This window comes from Diospyros lotus, chromosome 13, assembly GCF_014633365.1.
Source record: "Diospyros lotus cultivar Yz01 chromosome 13, ASM1463336v1, whole genome shotgun sequence".
In the NCBI taxonomy this organism is placed as follows: Eukaryota; Viridiplantae; Streptophyta; class Magnoliopsida; order Ericales; family Ebenaceae; genus Diospyros; species Diospyros lotus.
In genome coordinates, this window is record NC_068350.1 from 35,899,456 (window position 1) to 35,914,096 (window position 14,641).

General features: G+C 38.0%; 2 protein-coding genes across 2 annotated transcripts; both read left to right on the top strand.

The window, feature by feature from the left end:
- Positions 1 to 7,109: 7,109 nt before the first annotated feature.
- Positions 7,110 to 11,419, top strand: LOC127787864 (nuclear intron maturase 3, mitochondrial). The gene is made up of 2 exons (XM_052315921.1): positions 7,110 to 10,622; positions 10,709 to 11,419. The coding sequence occupies exon 1, from the start codon at positions 7,154 to 7,156 to the stop codon at positions 9,455 to 9,457; it is 2,304 nt and encodes a 767-aa protein (XP_052171881.1). The 5' UTR covers positions 7,110 to 7,153; the 3' UTR covers positions 9,458 to 10,622; positions 10,709 to 11,419.
- A 274-nt stretch (positions 11,420 to 11,693) lies between these two features.
- Positions 11,694 to 14,554, top strand: LOC127788219 (putative pentatricopeptide repeat-containing protein At3g01580). Its single transcript, XM_052316330.1, has 2 exons — positions 11,694 to 11,722; positions 12,219 to 14,554. Exons 1-2 carry the CDS (start codon positions 11,694 to 11,696, stop codon positions 14,494 to 14,496), a joined length of 2,307 nt encoding a protein of 768 aa, XP_052172290.1. The 3' UTR covers positions 14,497 to 14,554.
- The last annotated feature ends 87 nt before the right edge of the window (positions 14,555 to 14,641 follow it).

The following is a 14,641-nucleotide window of genomic DNA, read 5'->3' on the forward strand; positions in this document are numbered from 1 at the left end:
TGAGTAAATTTGTTTAGAAAATTAGGAAAGTTATTTTATGAATTGTTATAGAGAAATATTTAGAAATATTTAGTTTGTATTTATCGAGGAAAAATAGGAAAAATGAAGGAAAATACAAATAAATTATGAAAAAATAGATTTTAATGTTTATTTGAATAATATAATGAATAGGATGCTTTGTGGCTCAAATTAAGTGACTGTACGACTTTCGAGACTTAGCACGCAAATCGAGACAATACACGCTTTTCGAGGTGATTTGAATTTTAAGTTAAAAGGTAAATGGTTCGACCCAAAATTTGATTTTATGTAAATGATTTTATCATGTTGTCATGCCTTGATGTGAATATGTCATGTAGATTGCATTTACATGCTATGATGAAATGTACATATGTACACGATGATATTATTGATCATGCATTCGCATAAGGGTTTGAGAATACGGGCCGAGACTGCTGCTTTTCCAAGGGTGTTCTCATACACCTTTGCCTGGTAAGAAGGCTGTAAAAATGAGGAGTAGCATTAAGGTATGGTTGACTCAAACCAAAATGAAATGAAAAATAACATTTTGCATCTATACACGAAATATATTTATTGTTCCCTTACTTAGATGATTCATCATCTAATTTGAGTTTTGTCCCTAGAATATTCAAACGTTACAGATGGAGATTGTAGCAGAAAAAATGATGAATGAGGTATGAAATGTCACTTAGCAAAGTGCATAATAAATTGAATGTATGTTATGTAGTCTATGTATTTAAGTTCTGCTGCCTTGAATTTTGAACGTTTTGAGAAATGATGATGTAAGAACTGATTTATGATTAATGTTAAAGTTAAGGTTCGATTCTAACTTCCGCATTTGATGTACATGATGATTCTCTTTCAAGATAGATTTATGAAAATTTTGGGATGGATATAAGGAATGATATGGTTTAACATTAGTTTAAAGAGAAAAAAAAATTATTATGCCGAAATTGTCTTAAGTTATAACACATCCGAAAAAGTAGAGTGTTACACTTAGTATTTCGAAATCAACTAAGATTATGACTTTTATAGATAATATCTATCATTTATGAAATTTTCTTAAAAAATTTTTGAATGCTAGAGTTATCATGTTTATGTTTTATTCGAGATTTTCCCACGACGGGTTCTCAGAGATCTTACAATTATTTGGAATTTGTACTAATTTCCAAGTTGTGTGTTAGTTTTTGGGAGATTTTAGTCTCCTAAGACTATTTTTGGTCTTCAAGAGACATGAGTCTCGCAAGACTACTTTTGATCTTCGAGAGCTTGAAGTCTCTCAGAGCAGTTTTAATCTTTGGGGGACTCAACAATCTCCTTGAGACTATTTTTCGATTGGTTTGGGCTTTATATTTTGTTAGTTTTTTTTTTTAATTTTTTGATAGATTTTTTCCTTTTAACACATAGATTGTAATATATTTTTTTTTCTTGCTCCTCCTTCAAAATAAAAATTCTAAAATTTAGTTTCTCAAGCACAAAAAGTTAAATAAATAAGGAGCTTTTATTTGTCATGTAAACAACCCTTTTTGCTATTGGCTAAATAACGTGACAAATGAGAGTATTTTAGTGCATTTAATCTAACCTATGAGGATTTCTTTTATTTTACTGTGGCTTTTGTGTGAAAAACTAAGAATTGTGTTTAGAGTAATGTTATTTATTTCTAGTAAGAATAATAGTGGTGATGTGACAGTTCATGTGGACTATATAGTTTATTTGGGGGAGATGAAAGGGCACCCAATAGATTTTATTTTTTATATTTTTAATAGATGTGTAATGCCATATGATAATCCACATGAACTGTCACATTACCATTGTTCATATCTATTAAAGATGAATAGTATTACTCTTGTGTTTAATGATGTTTTTATTTTTAAAAAAATTTAAAATAAGAGTTAAAAACGATGTTCAATAAAAGAATTAACTAATGTTGCACAAAGGGTTATAGGTAAGAAAATAATTAAAGGCATATTATATGATTTTGATGTCGATGTGCTTAAAAAGGATGGACTCAAGTCCAAAATAAATCCAAGAGAAAGAAATAGATCTGGAAGACATTCCTAACAGAGTAGTTATTGGGAGATGATTTTGAGAGCCTTTGTCTGATCTTAGAAATATAATTTTTGAGGGACCCTGTGAATTATGGATTGCCAAGAAAGCATCAACTCACCTCCAAATTCTTCGCCTGAAAATCTGTAACGAACAATCCCGCAAGATATGAATGTTCTTTCATTTGTCGGCATTTGACTTCTATAAATAGATAGTGATCAATCCGATTGAAGTATACAAAAATTTCTACACAATCTATCTAAATTCTTTTTTGTTTTTAGCTGAGGATAAGTTAAGCATCAGAAAGATTGCACAAGAGATACTTTGTGCTCCTGATTGCCTTCTATTTTACAAGTCTCTTGAAAACTCAAAATAGAAGATAAATACTCTCTCAACTATAATTTATTATTATATCTCGACAATAATAAATACTATTCATTTTTACTTTCTCTTATGCAACGTTATACTTAAATTTTGGAAAAAAAAAAACTTAATCTTGTGGTAAAATTTTTCTTCGTTATTGAGTATAAAAATAAATAAAAAATAAAGAATTTTACTAACGAATTAAATGCATTTAATAATTTTATTTTATTAATTAATATAAAATATATTAAATATAAGTTGAGGCATAAGGCATGTTACAACTAGTGTCTATATCTCTTTGACCCACAAACGGACCTCGAAGAGCGTGTTATCAAAGACATGGGGCAACTGATCGAAAATGTCGACGGACGCATACTTGGAGTTAGCTCAAGCCTTCAAGATGATAGATTAGGACGATGACGATAAGATAGCGAGGCAGGAGCTTGAGGTAGTGTTGAGAAATGTTGAGTTAGGGGGAGTTGTCGCTGAGTGAGGATGAGCTGATGATGTTGCTTCGCCAGCTTGATAAGATAATATTTCTAAGGATAACGAAAAGAAGATGAGTGCAATTTTGTGCACCTTCATTTGATGGGGTGAACTAACCCCTCGCTAGTTTGGGGGTAAAAATGTCATTTGGGGCACGAGAGACGGCGAGGCAAGGCGACGGGGAAAGGGTTGCTAAAGAAGAAAAGAGAAGAGGTGAGAAGAGAGAAAAGGGACGGGGACTCCACAAAATTGACAGAGATTATGTGCACCTCTATTAAAGTAGGTGCACAAAATTGCACTCAAGAAAGACTGCCTTTAGAAACAAATTCATAGAGAAAAGTAAAAGAAAACAACTTTCTATTCGCAGCCACACAACAAAGTTACAAACATGTCCATCCATTCATTGGAAATAGTAAAATAAATCTCTCCCCATGTAATCTCTCTCCTCCCATCTCATCTCCCCCGTTCTTTCTTTGTCTCTCCCCTTCTCCCAAAATTTTAGGTAGCCATAAAACTCGACACCAAGTTCAACTTGAAACTTTTTTTCAGTTCTGAGAAGATCCTCTCCCTCTCTCGATTGGACCCCCTGTCATTCGACTCCGATTCACTCTCTTTAGAGCTCGACAAGGCAACCCCGAAGAACGTGCTACCATTCCTCTTGTTGGATACGTTGGGTTGATGGAATTAAACTTACTCAAGAATCAATGAGTACCAAATGAATTTGGAATAGAAGAAGATGGAAAGCCTCGAGTAGAAATTGAAGAGACAATTCAGCATAATGAATCCAACACATTGGAAGATGAAATCGAGAAGGCGTTTTGAATTCCAATAAAATCTGTTGTATTCTCTAAGAAAAAATAAAAGAAGAGTTAATGTTTTGTGTTTAATTTCTAGTAAAACCTTGCCTATAAAAGGTGAATTACTCTGACTGTTCATTTCATTCCACCGAGAAATACAATTCCTCTTTTTTAGAAATACACACAAGTGTTTGGAAGTGAAAGAGAGAAAAGGGTGACAACATACTCCAACATGGGTGACTGGTTGGAACTATCGGTGAAGATGTACTTGGAGTTGGCCCAAGCCTTCACAATGATCGACAAGGACGATGAGAGGACTATAATGAGGAATGAGTTGGAAACCGTGTTGAGGCCGGTCGGGCCGGAGTTTCTAAGCAAGGAGGAGCTGGCCACGATGCTTAGCAATTGGGGTGGACCTAGGATTTTTTACCTAAGGGGGCTTCAAATTTTTTTTTCCAACCGTGAGATTCACCAATAAGAAAACAATAAAAGGGCAAAAATAGGAGTGTAAGAGCTTTAGATGCATATTTAATATAATTCATTAACTTAAAAAGAGAAATTAAAAATAAAGAAATACAAAAAATGTGCAATACAAATACATTATAAAACTATTTAAAGCCGTAACCTACTTATGCATTATTCTTAGGATGACCCCAAGGAGAGACATATAAGAAGATACATCAATAAAGCATATAGTTAAAATCATTTTAATACATATGAGAATATTAATAAATAAGACATATTAAAAGATAATCCTACCAACATTCCTTGACTAAGGCAACCTCCAGATATCTTATCAAGATATAGTTAACATATCACGCGTCGGTCCCAAGATATAGTTAATATATCTTTAATCAATATTTTAAATAAGAATATAAAATATATTAATAAACCTAAGAAAATATATTATAAGAGGATATTAAAATTTTGGCATAAGTGCAGTCATTATCAAAACAGCCATAATATAAAACTCAACAGAGTTCGCACAACTTGATTGCAAAAACGCATTTGATTACATACAATTTTTCACATCTCACAATCACAAAACACGAACCTCCTTGAAGAAATATGGCTAAACACTCCTTAACTTCAAGAAAGATATCATTTTTCTTTTGCTTTTATCAATATAGTATAAATGATCAACAAGCTTAGCCTTTTTCTTAGAAATACAAACTTCGTTACTTTACACCTTTAATATGCTAACATGAGCATTGAAACTCAATAACAATTTTAAAAGTATTATTTTAATATGAACATAATGCCACACAATATACTTGAATGCAAGATAAGGAATAACCATAGCATATGTATGCTTAAAGATGAACAAAAATCATTTCACCCTTAGGCTTTCAAGTAGGGGTGAGCAAAAGTTCGGTTAAACCGAACTAACCGAACCGAATTGAAAAGTTCGGTCGATTTAGTTCGATTTTTCAAAAATAATGGTTCGGTTCGGTTATATTTTTATTTAAAAATCGGTTATTCGGTTCGGTTCGGTTATTTTGATAAAAATACCAAAAAAATCGAACCGAACAAAACTTGTAAAACATAGCCTCACTCACTTGAACCGAACCGGCCACACCCCCCATCGCGCGAACTGAACTCCCCCCCCCACGAGTCACGCACGCGGGCACGACATTTCATTTCTCTGTTCTTCGTTCTTCTCTCTTTCTATCTCTCTCTTGCGTCTCGGCATTTCATCTCGATTCGATTTTGAGTTCACAGATCTGGCGATGGCGAATACGAAGGCGAAGGGGAAGACGAAGGCGATGGGGAAGACGAAGGCTCTTCGAAGCTTCGTGGATTAGGCATTGGCCGAAGTCTTTTTGACTTCATCTCTTCATCTGTTCTCTTTCCCTCCACCATCCGTCGTCGATGTCGAAGAAGAAGACGAAGGCCGGAGACGAAGACGAAGATTGCACCAATGGTTTTTTGGTAAGTTTGCACTCTATTTCTTTTTTACATTGAAATTTTGAAACCTAGATCTACTAAAATCCAACCATTAGATGCTTTTAGTTTTTGGGTATGTGGGTCACCGTGGTTGGGGGAATCCGATGATCGGTTCCGATTATCGGAATCGTCGGCCGGCTAGGTGGCCGGCAGCAACAACAAAGCCGGTCTCTTAGTTTGTTTCCAGTTCGATTTTCGGTTTCAGTTCGGTTAGCATGGTTTAGGGTTCGGTTAGATCGGTTTGTTGGGGTTGGTCGGTTGGTTCGGTTCGGTTATTGCATTTGGTTCGGTTCACAATTTTTAGGCGATTTGATTCGGTTAAAATCGATTGCACACCCCTACTTTCAAGCCAAGAAGAAGGGAATGGGGAGGGGAAGGGAGCTGGGCTTGGCTCCTCTTGGGATTGGGCTTGCGTACGCGCGCGCGCGCGGGGGGGGGGGGGGCTTGGAAAATAAGGGGATGGGAAGGGAACTGGGCTTGGCTCCTCTTGGGATTGGGCTTGGGCTACTGGGGGGTTTGAAAAAAAATTATTATTTTTTTAGGCCACAAAATCCATTTTGTAAAGAAAGGGGCTTGGAAAATAAGGGGATGGGAAGGGAGCTGGGCTTGGCTCCTCTTGGGATTGGGCTTGGGCTACTGGGGGGTTTGAAAAAAAATTATTATTTTTTTAGGCCACAAAATCCATTTTGTAAAGAAAGCCCATCCTCTGGGTTTGCCCTTGCTTAGTGATATTGACGTGGAAAGCAATGGGGGTATTGGCTTGGCGGAGTTTGTCAGGTTCGGGTCTCCGATGCTCCACTTAGAACTTTGCGACACCTTCAACTTCTTTGACGCCGATCGAATGACGGAGCTATTCGACCCATTCGTCCCGAATCTATTCGACTCGCAGCTGTTCGACGTCTTACTCGAAGTCGACGAGGAACAATAGTCGTTAGAGTTAGAGGACTCTCAGGGAATGACACTCGAGCTGGACAAGGACCTGGCGTGCGAGTTGGAGCTCTGCGAAGTCTTCGACATCTTCGACGCTGATCACGACGGGGGGATCACGACGGAATAGCTCCAAGCGGTATGTACTGGCATCGACGACGAGTAGTACACTTTAGAGAACTGTCGACGAATGATAAGTAATGTGGACAGGAGCGGGAACATGTTCGTGTGCTTTGAGGACTTCACTTCAATGATGCCCTTTGCCGAACAATCATCGTCCGATCATCGGAATTTGTTTGGGGTTTAATTATATAGCGTTTGCTAATTTGGCATTTTAAAAACTGTAAATGGACAATTTAAAAGCAAATTAATTTTTAAAATAATAATTTACTGTGCTTTAAAGTAATATTGATCGGCTTCCATTGTCATTCTTAATTTAATTTAATAATAAAAAAATAAAATAAAATAAGACAAACTATAAATAGGTAGAATAGAAGTCACTCTGCTGTCTCTGAGTTCTCACTCTCTCTCCGTCACTTCCCCCTTCACCTGCTCTCTCTCTCCGTTCAATGCTGTTGAGCCTCCGGCGGGCCGCCTCACTGAGAGTTCTGCCCATATCTCCTCTCCGGCGACAGTCAACGCTCCCTCTCCTCTCAGTCCCTACTCCGGCCTCCGCCACCATCGAGCCCCTCTCTAAATCCCAGCTCAAAACCCTAGTTCTGTCCCAATACCGCCAGGGCAAGTTCTCCAACCTCCTCCGGGACGTCGTCTCTTCCCCCTCCGTACTCCTCACCGCCTGCCATAATCTCACCGCCCACAAAAATGCCGCCCAGCCCTACTCACCGTCGCCGCTCGATCTCAATTGGGTCGCGCATAACTTCTTCTCTCTGGAAGAGATGGCTGCCCAGCTCGCCGGAAACCGGTTCGACATCGAGTCGTGTTGCGTGGCGGTTCCGTCCTCTGGAAAGAGAGGTAATTCACTTGTTCTTCCCAATTTGAAACTCAAAGTTGTTGTTGAAGCTATTAGGATGGTGTTAGAGGTCGTTTATGATGATCGTTTCGTTACGTTTGCGTATGGAGGCCGTGTCGGTATGGGCCGGCACACTGCCATTCGGTACCTTAAGAATTCTGTGGAAAATCCCAGTTGGTGGTTTACTGTGCATTTTGATCGCCACAAGTTTGATGTTAGTCATGTTGAAAAGTTATGTTTGATTATTGAAGAGAAAATTGGGGATAAGTTACTGATCGATGTGATAAAGAGGTTATTTAAGTCCGAAGCAGTGAGGATCGAATTGGGTGGGTGTTATTTAGGGAGGGGGCTTCCTCAAGAATGTGGATTGAGTTCTATTTTGATCAATATTTTCTTCAATGGGTTTGACAAAGAAATTCAAGAGTTGCGTCTTCAAACAAATCGGGAGTGTTTGAATAAGTCAAATGAGCTTGTTTCTATGCCTAGTAATGTTTTCTATAAGCCCTTAAAGATTTATGTGGTCAGATACTTGGATGAGATACTAGTGATCACGTCAGGGACGAAGATTTTAACTATGGATATGAAGAATAGGATTCTAAGATTCTTGGTACAGGATTTGGGATTGAAGGTAGATAGAGTGAAGACAGCTATCCACAGTGCAGTTTCTGAGAAGATTGACTTTCTGGGGATGGAACTTCAGGCCGTACCACCTTCGATTTTGAATCCACCTATGTCTGAGAAAGCAATTAGGGCACGGAAGAAGTACCTCAGGCAGAAAGAAGTTAGAGCTTTGGAATTGAGAAATGCTAGGGAGACTAATAGGAGGAAACTTGGCTTGAAAATTTTGAGTCATGTTTTTAAGAAGTTGAAACAGAGTAATGGATTTAAATTTGACTTCCATCTTGAGAATGAAGTCAGACAAATCTTTAGAACTTGGGCAGATGAGGTAGTACATGACTTTTTGGGGTCTTTGGATGAGTGCTGGAACTGGCACCGGATGCTTTCTGCGGGTGATTTCCTGTCTTTGCAAAAAATTAGAGAACAATTGCCCGATGAGCTTGTGGGAACATATGACAACTTTCAAGAGCAAGTGCACAAATATTTGAAGCCTGAGAAGGCTGCAAAGGCATTAGAAGAAGAAGAGAAGAGGGTAGAAGAAGAAAATGAGCAAAAGTATGGTGAAAGAACAGTTGATGACTTGACAAAGTTGTGTGTGAAAGTTGCCGCTCCCACACTACTTGTAAAGAAAGCAATTAAAATGGCTGGATTTACTAATCATATGGGTCGTCCTAGACCAATCAGCTTACTCATGGCTCTTGAAGATGCTGACATAATCAAGTGGTATGCTGGTGTAGGCCGAAGATGGCTTGAATTTTTCTGCTGCTGCTGCAACTTCAAAATGGTGAAAACTGTTGTAACTTATCATTTAAGATTCTCTTGTATCTTGACTTTGGCAGAAAAGCATGAAGCCACCAAACGTGAGGCTATTAGGCATTACACTAAGGATTTGAAAACTCTTGATATTAATGGAACTGAAGAAGTACACTTTCCTACAGAAAGGGAGGTCAAGATGATGGGGGATAATAATCTTTCAGACCCAAAACCTGTGGATGGGGCTTTAACAATGGCTTTGATTAGATTAGCTTCTGATGAACCTCCATACCGCTGTCTTGCGCATTTCTGTGATAGGACAGATACTATTGTTTACCGAATTCGATTACTTCAAAAAGATCTGAATTTGAACCCACTAGATGAAAAGAAGTGGGTGTCAGGGATGGGAACAATTCATGAAAGTTTGAACCGTAAGTGTCTCCCTCTATGCTGTGATCATATCAGTGCATTATACACGGGGAAACTTACTCTCCAAGACATGGACTGTACTTCGTATCTGGACATGGAATGAATAACCTCCTCAATTTTCTGATTTATCGATTAGATCTAAAGACAGTTCATGGCATGCAGCTGGTTCAAAAAATAGTTGTAAATTTCTTTGTCAACTATAGATGGGTTATGGGCTGACCTCACCTAATGGGATTAAGACTTTTGGTTGTTGAGTTTATTGTAACGGTTATTGATTTATTCAATTCTTTTTTTTTTCATATAAATTTTTGACAAAAATGAATTGTTATGGAACCAAATATTGGTGTAGAAGAGTATGGGCCTTTGAGTTGATGTAAATTTTCGGACATCTCAATGTTGCTAGATTAATGCTTCACAAATGCTAGTATTAGTTATTTACATTCATGAATGTCACAGTAATTTGCCAGTAAAAACAAATTGAGATCCTAATGTGTTTTCATTAAACTATTTCCTTGAACTGAATCCGTTGCTTGGGGTTGGGTGGTATCTTGATAATTTTTTGTGAAGTACTAGGAAGATTATGTACATATAATATGTACATTGAACACATTTTTGTTTGTTTGTTTGTCTTTTTTTATTTTTTTTTTCTCTATTTTACCAAATGGTATGCTTATGTGGTTGGCTTGTTGTAAAATATGCCTATGTCAAGGTTACATCTGAACGTTAGGTTCATGATTTTCATCAGTATTTTGAGTTAAAACACTTCTGTCAGTGAATCCTCTTTCTATGCTATGAGGATGACTATTTAGAGTTTACTAATTTCTTTCACATCATTACGGCCATTCCTATTTCATGCGGGGATAAATTTGAACTACTTCAAACTTAGAAGGAAGTTGAGATACAGTTATCTTGATAAATTTATTTCCTGTGAATTTCCTACTGAAGATTACTCCATATGCCCTCGAAAATTTTATTTGGTCCTTTTATTTCCATTCCTTGATTATCATCCAAAAAGGTCTGTAAGATACCAGTCTCTGCTTTTACGCCCCCTCTGTGAACCAGGGCCCAGGCCCTTCCAGTGAATTTGTCTGGGATTGTTGCATGAAAATCGTTCTTTGCATGCGAATGCGCCCACTTCGCAGACTACATTACTATTGAGCTGTAAGATCCAAGGGAAGGAACCTATTTCTGAACTGGTGCAAGGTGGTAGGCTGCCGGGATCATAGTGCATCTTCAAGGGCAGAAACAAGGCCATCTTTATCAGTCAGGTAATCCCTTTTGCAAACCAATTGAATTCCACTCTTTATTAGATGCTCTGCCTCCAACTATTTCCACCTCTTTTCTGTCTTCTCAGGTCAAGGAAGTTACCATGGTCATCCAGATGTCATTTTTGCTACATGGGCTTCGCACGGATTATTTGTTGTGTTTGATGGTCGCGGTTAATCAACAAGATCAGGCTGCACTACAATCTGGATTGTAGAGCTATGATCGCCAAGGGGGAACAAAGCTTCTATCAGCCCCAGCCAGGCTGTAAGAACTTTCTCGTGTTTGTTGTTCAGTACTGTCATATATGGATTCCTGGTCCTACAATATAAATAGCAGATGCGTTATCTGTCGAAGCAGTAAGGCGCCAAGGAAGGATTCTTTTTGATGTTTTTGCTATGGTTTGAAAGTACTAGTAGTTTTTTCCAATCACCTTTAAGAGCAATTCCTTCATAATGTGGAAGTTTAGGCTTTGAGTCCAGGTTTCCAAACCTTAGCCGTCATTGTCCTTTGAGCATGGGACTTAGATGTAGGGAATTGAGACCAGTGAAGCAGCCTTGGAAGACAATTCGGGCATGCAGTTTCGTAACCTTAAAGCTTGATTTTGGACAGGTTTATCGACCATTTCTGAATCAGTTAATTGGTACAGGTTTTTGACCGTTTGGATCCTTTCCTCGATTGTGAACATGGTAAATATATGTAGGGTATTGTGTGAACATTTTGTAGGGCAGTGTTGCTTCCTTAAAAATACAGAACTTATGAGATTGTTACAAGAAATAGTTTTGACAAAACGAAATGATGACTGGGAGTGTCAATTCTTTTTTGGACCCGATAAATCTGACCCATGGGTATGCTCACATCCACTCTCGTCAAGTAGCTCCAATTGAGGTTTACCATAATTAAATAAAAAAATCAATATTCAACAATAGTCCTCAATTAGAAATGCCAAGTTTTGATTGAGAATTGAGGTAAGAAATAAATACATATTTTTTAATTTAAATTAAATGAGATATAGATTTTGCAAAGGATATTTATTACCCAATAAAGATATGATGAAAAACTAAGTATATTAGCTGATGGGTAATGAGCATGAATGTGAGAGAAGGTAACTTAGTGGATGTTGAATCCATTTTTATTTTTGGATAATGAAACTAACAATAATAAAGTTTGAATTGGTATACCTTCCTCACTCTATCTTTGCATCTTATTTTTTTTTTTTAATTTCCATTCACATCTGTCAAGTAATTTACTTCATTCTCATCAAATAATTTGCTTAATTTCTCATTCTCATTCAACCAAGATAAGGTATTTATTAGATATTATTATTAATTATCTTATTTTGACGAATATCTATTATCATCTATAAATAAAATTTTCATATAAAAAAAGTAAATATTTATTATAATAGTGATGCAATATTATTTTGTGGATAATGTACCGTCTTACCAATTAATTATATAACAACATATAGATTATTCATTTTTATCTTTATAATCAAATAAGGTTAATATCATAATTTGATAATCATAGTTATTATATATATATATATATAAATTGATTTCAATTGAAGACCCCGTTAGTTAATACCGTTGGGCTAAAAGTTTTATCACTCTTGCTTCTTCATACGCTCTCAAAATTGGTTCACTTTGTCATGGCTCTTTGCGTCTTCGCTTCGCTTCCATCTTCGTTGCTTCACTCTTCAATCCTTCGATCCAAAAATCTTCTTTTCTACTTCAAACCCATCTCCTGAAAACCCAATGCCACAGCCCGGAGCCTCCCATCTCATCTTCTTCTTCTTCTTCTTCTTCTTCTTCTTCTTCTTCTTTAATCCTGCACTCTTGCGAAGAGCTCCAAGCTCTGAAAAAGGCCCACGCCTTGCTTGTGGTTTCAAACAGTTTCAGACCCGTTTCCATTGCTTCAAAGCTCATCTCTCTGTATGCACGCTTTGGTGACCTGGAGAGTGCTCTTGCAGTATTTGAGGCAGTCGAAGAACCCAGTATCATCGTCTGGAATTCAATCGTCAAGGCCCATGTTGATTGGGGTGCAGGCGATTCGGCCTTTTGGCTTTATCGGCGAATGCGAAAGTTGGGCGTTGAACATGACGGTTTCACTCTCCCAATATTGAACAAGGCGATTTTGTTGCTTCAGAATGGTATTCTGTACAGAGGAATTGTTCATTGTTTGGGAATTAAGATGGGTTTTGAATCGGATGTCTGTTTTAGCAATACAATAATGGATGTTTACGCGAAATGGGGGTACACCGGCTCTGCCTGTCAACTGTTCGAGGAAATGTCTCACAGGGATTTGGTGTCTTGGACGTCCATGATTTCAGGTTATGTTTATGTAGAAAATATGATTGGTGCTTTCAAATTGTTCCATAAGATGCGGTTTGAGTTGGAACCCGGTCCAGTGACGATGTTGGTTCTCTTTCAAGCTTGTTGTTCCTCTGGAAGCCTGGTTGAAGGAAGGCAATTGCATGGTTTTGTGATTCGAGTTGGGTTCCTGATTCACGGGTCTCTGCGAAACTCCATTTTGAAAATGTATGCTAATATCGGTACAGTTGACGAGGCAGAGAACTTTTTCAGTGAAATTCATACAATGGACGTTGTTTCCTGGAACATTTTGATTGCTTCATACATTTCAAGAGAGGATGTTGAGGAAATTGCTGGGTACTTCAACAGGATGCAGGGTGAAGTGAGGCCTAGCATTGAGACATTGACCTTAGTTATTTCAGCTTCTGCAAAGAGTGGGGATCTCTCTCAAGGTGAAAGAATACATGGCTTTGCTATTAAAACTGGACTCTTTGACAGTGTTCTGCAAACTTCGTTGCTGGATTTTTATGCCAAGTCTGGGGACTTGGAGAAATCAGCTCGAATGTTCTTTGAAATTCCCTTCAAGAACAGCGTTACACGCAATGCTATGATGTCGGGTTATATTGCTGGTGGCCATTTTAAAGAGGCCATTGAATTGTTCCGGCAAATGCAAGATGTGGGGCTGGAACTGGGAGCTGACATATTAAGTAACCTTGTTGTTATGTATGCTCATATGGGTGCCCTACAACTCGGCAAGGGAATACATGCTTACTTCTTAAAGAATCTCTTCTCCATATCTGAGGAAGATTATGCTGCCTTAGAAACCTCTATCCTAAACATGTACATAAGATGTGGAAGCATTTCATCTGCTAGAATCTGTTTCAGCAGAATAGCGGCTGCAGATCTTGTGACATGGACATCGATGATTGAAGGCTTCGGTTCCCATGGCCTCGGTGCTGAAGCCTTGCAACTCTTCCATCAGATGGTGGGGGAAGGATTGGAGCCGAACAGCGTCACCTTCTTAAGCTTACTATCAGCTTGCAGCCACTCTGGCCTTCTGAATGAAGGGTGTGGAGTCTTTCACTGGATGAAATGGAGGTTCAGCATTGAACCTGATCTGAATCACTACACTTGCATTGTGGATCTGTTGTGTCGATCTGGGAAGCTCAAAGAGGCGTTCGCTATGATTCTGAGATTGGTCTCGTCTCCAGATGGTAGGATCTGGGCTGCCCTCCTTTCGGCGTGTCGAGTATATGGGAACCAAAAACTTGGGGAATTTGCGGCTCACAGGCTCTTGAAGTTGGAAACTGATAATGCTGGATATTATACTTTGCTCAGTAATCTTCAAGCTATTGCTGATAGATGGACTGAAGTTGAAGATATAAGGAGATGTATGAAGGAGAATGATTTGGTGAAGAAGCCGGGATGGAGCTGCATTGAAGCCAAAGGATCTGTTCATGGTTTTGTTTCTGGAGATAGATCACACCCTCAAATGGTTGAAATATATGAGGTTGTTGAAGTTTTGAGTAGAAAAATACATGAATTTGGGCATGCATTGGATAGTTGATTTAATGATTTATTTCAATTCATTCATATATTCATTTTCTCTCTTCAAAATTGCTTGTTGCCATTACTTTCTATAAGAGTCTCTTTAAAAGTGAAGTGAAAGAGACATAAATAATACTTCAATAGTGAATTGTTACATGGACAAA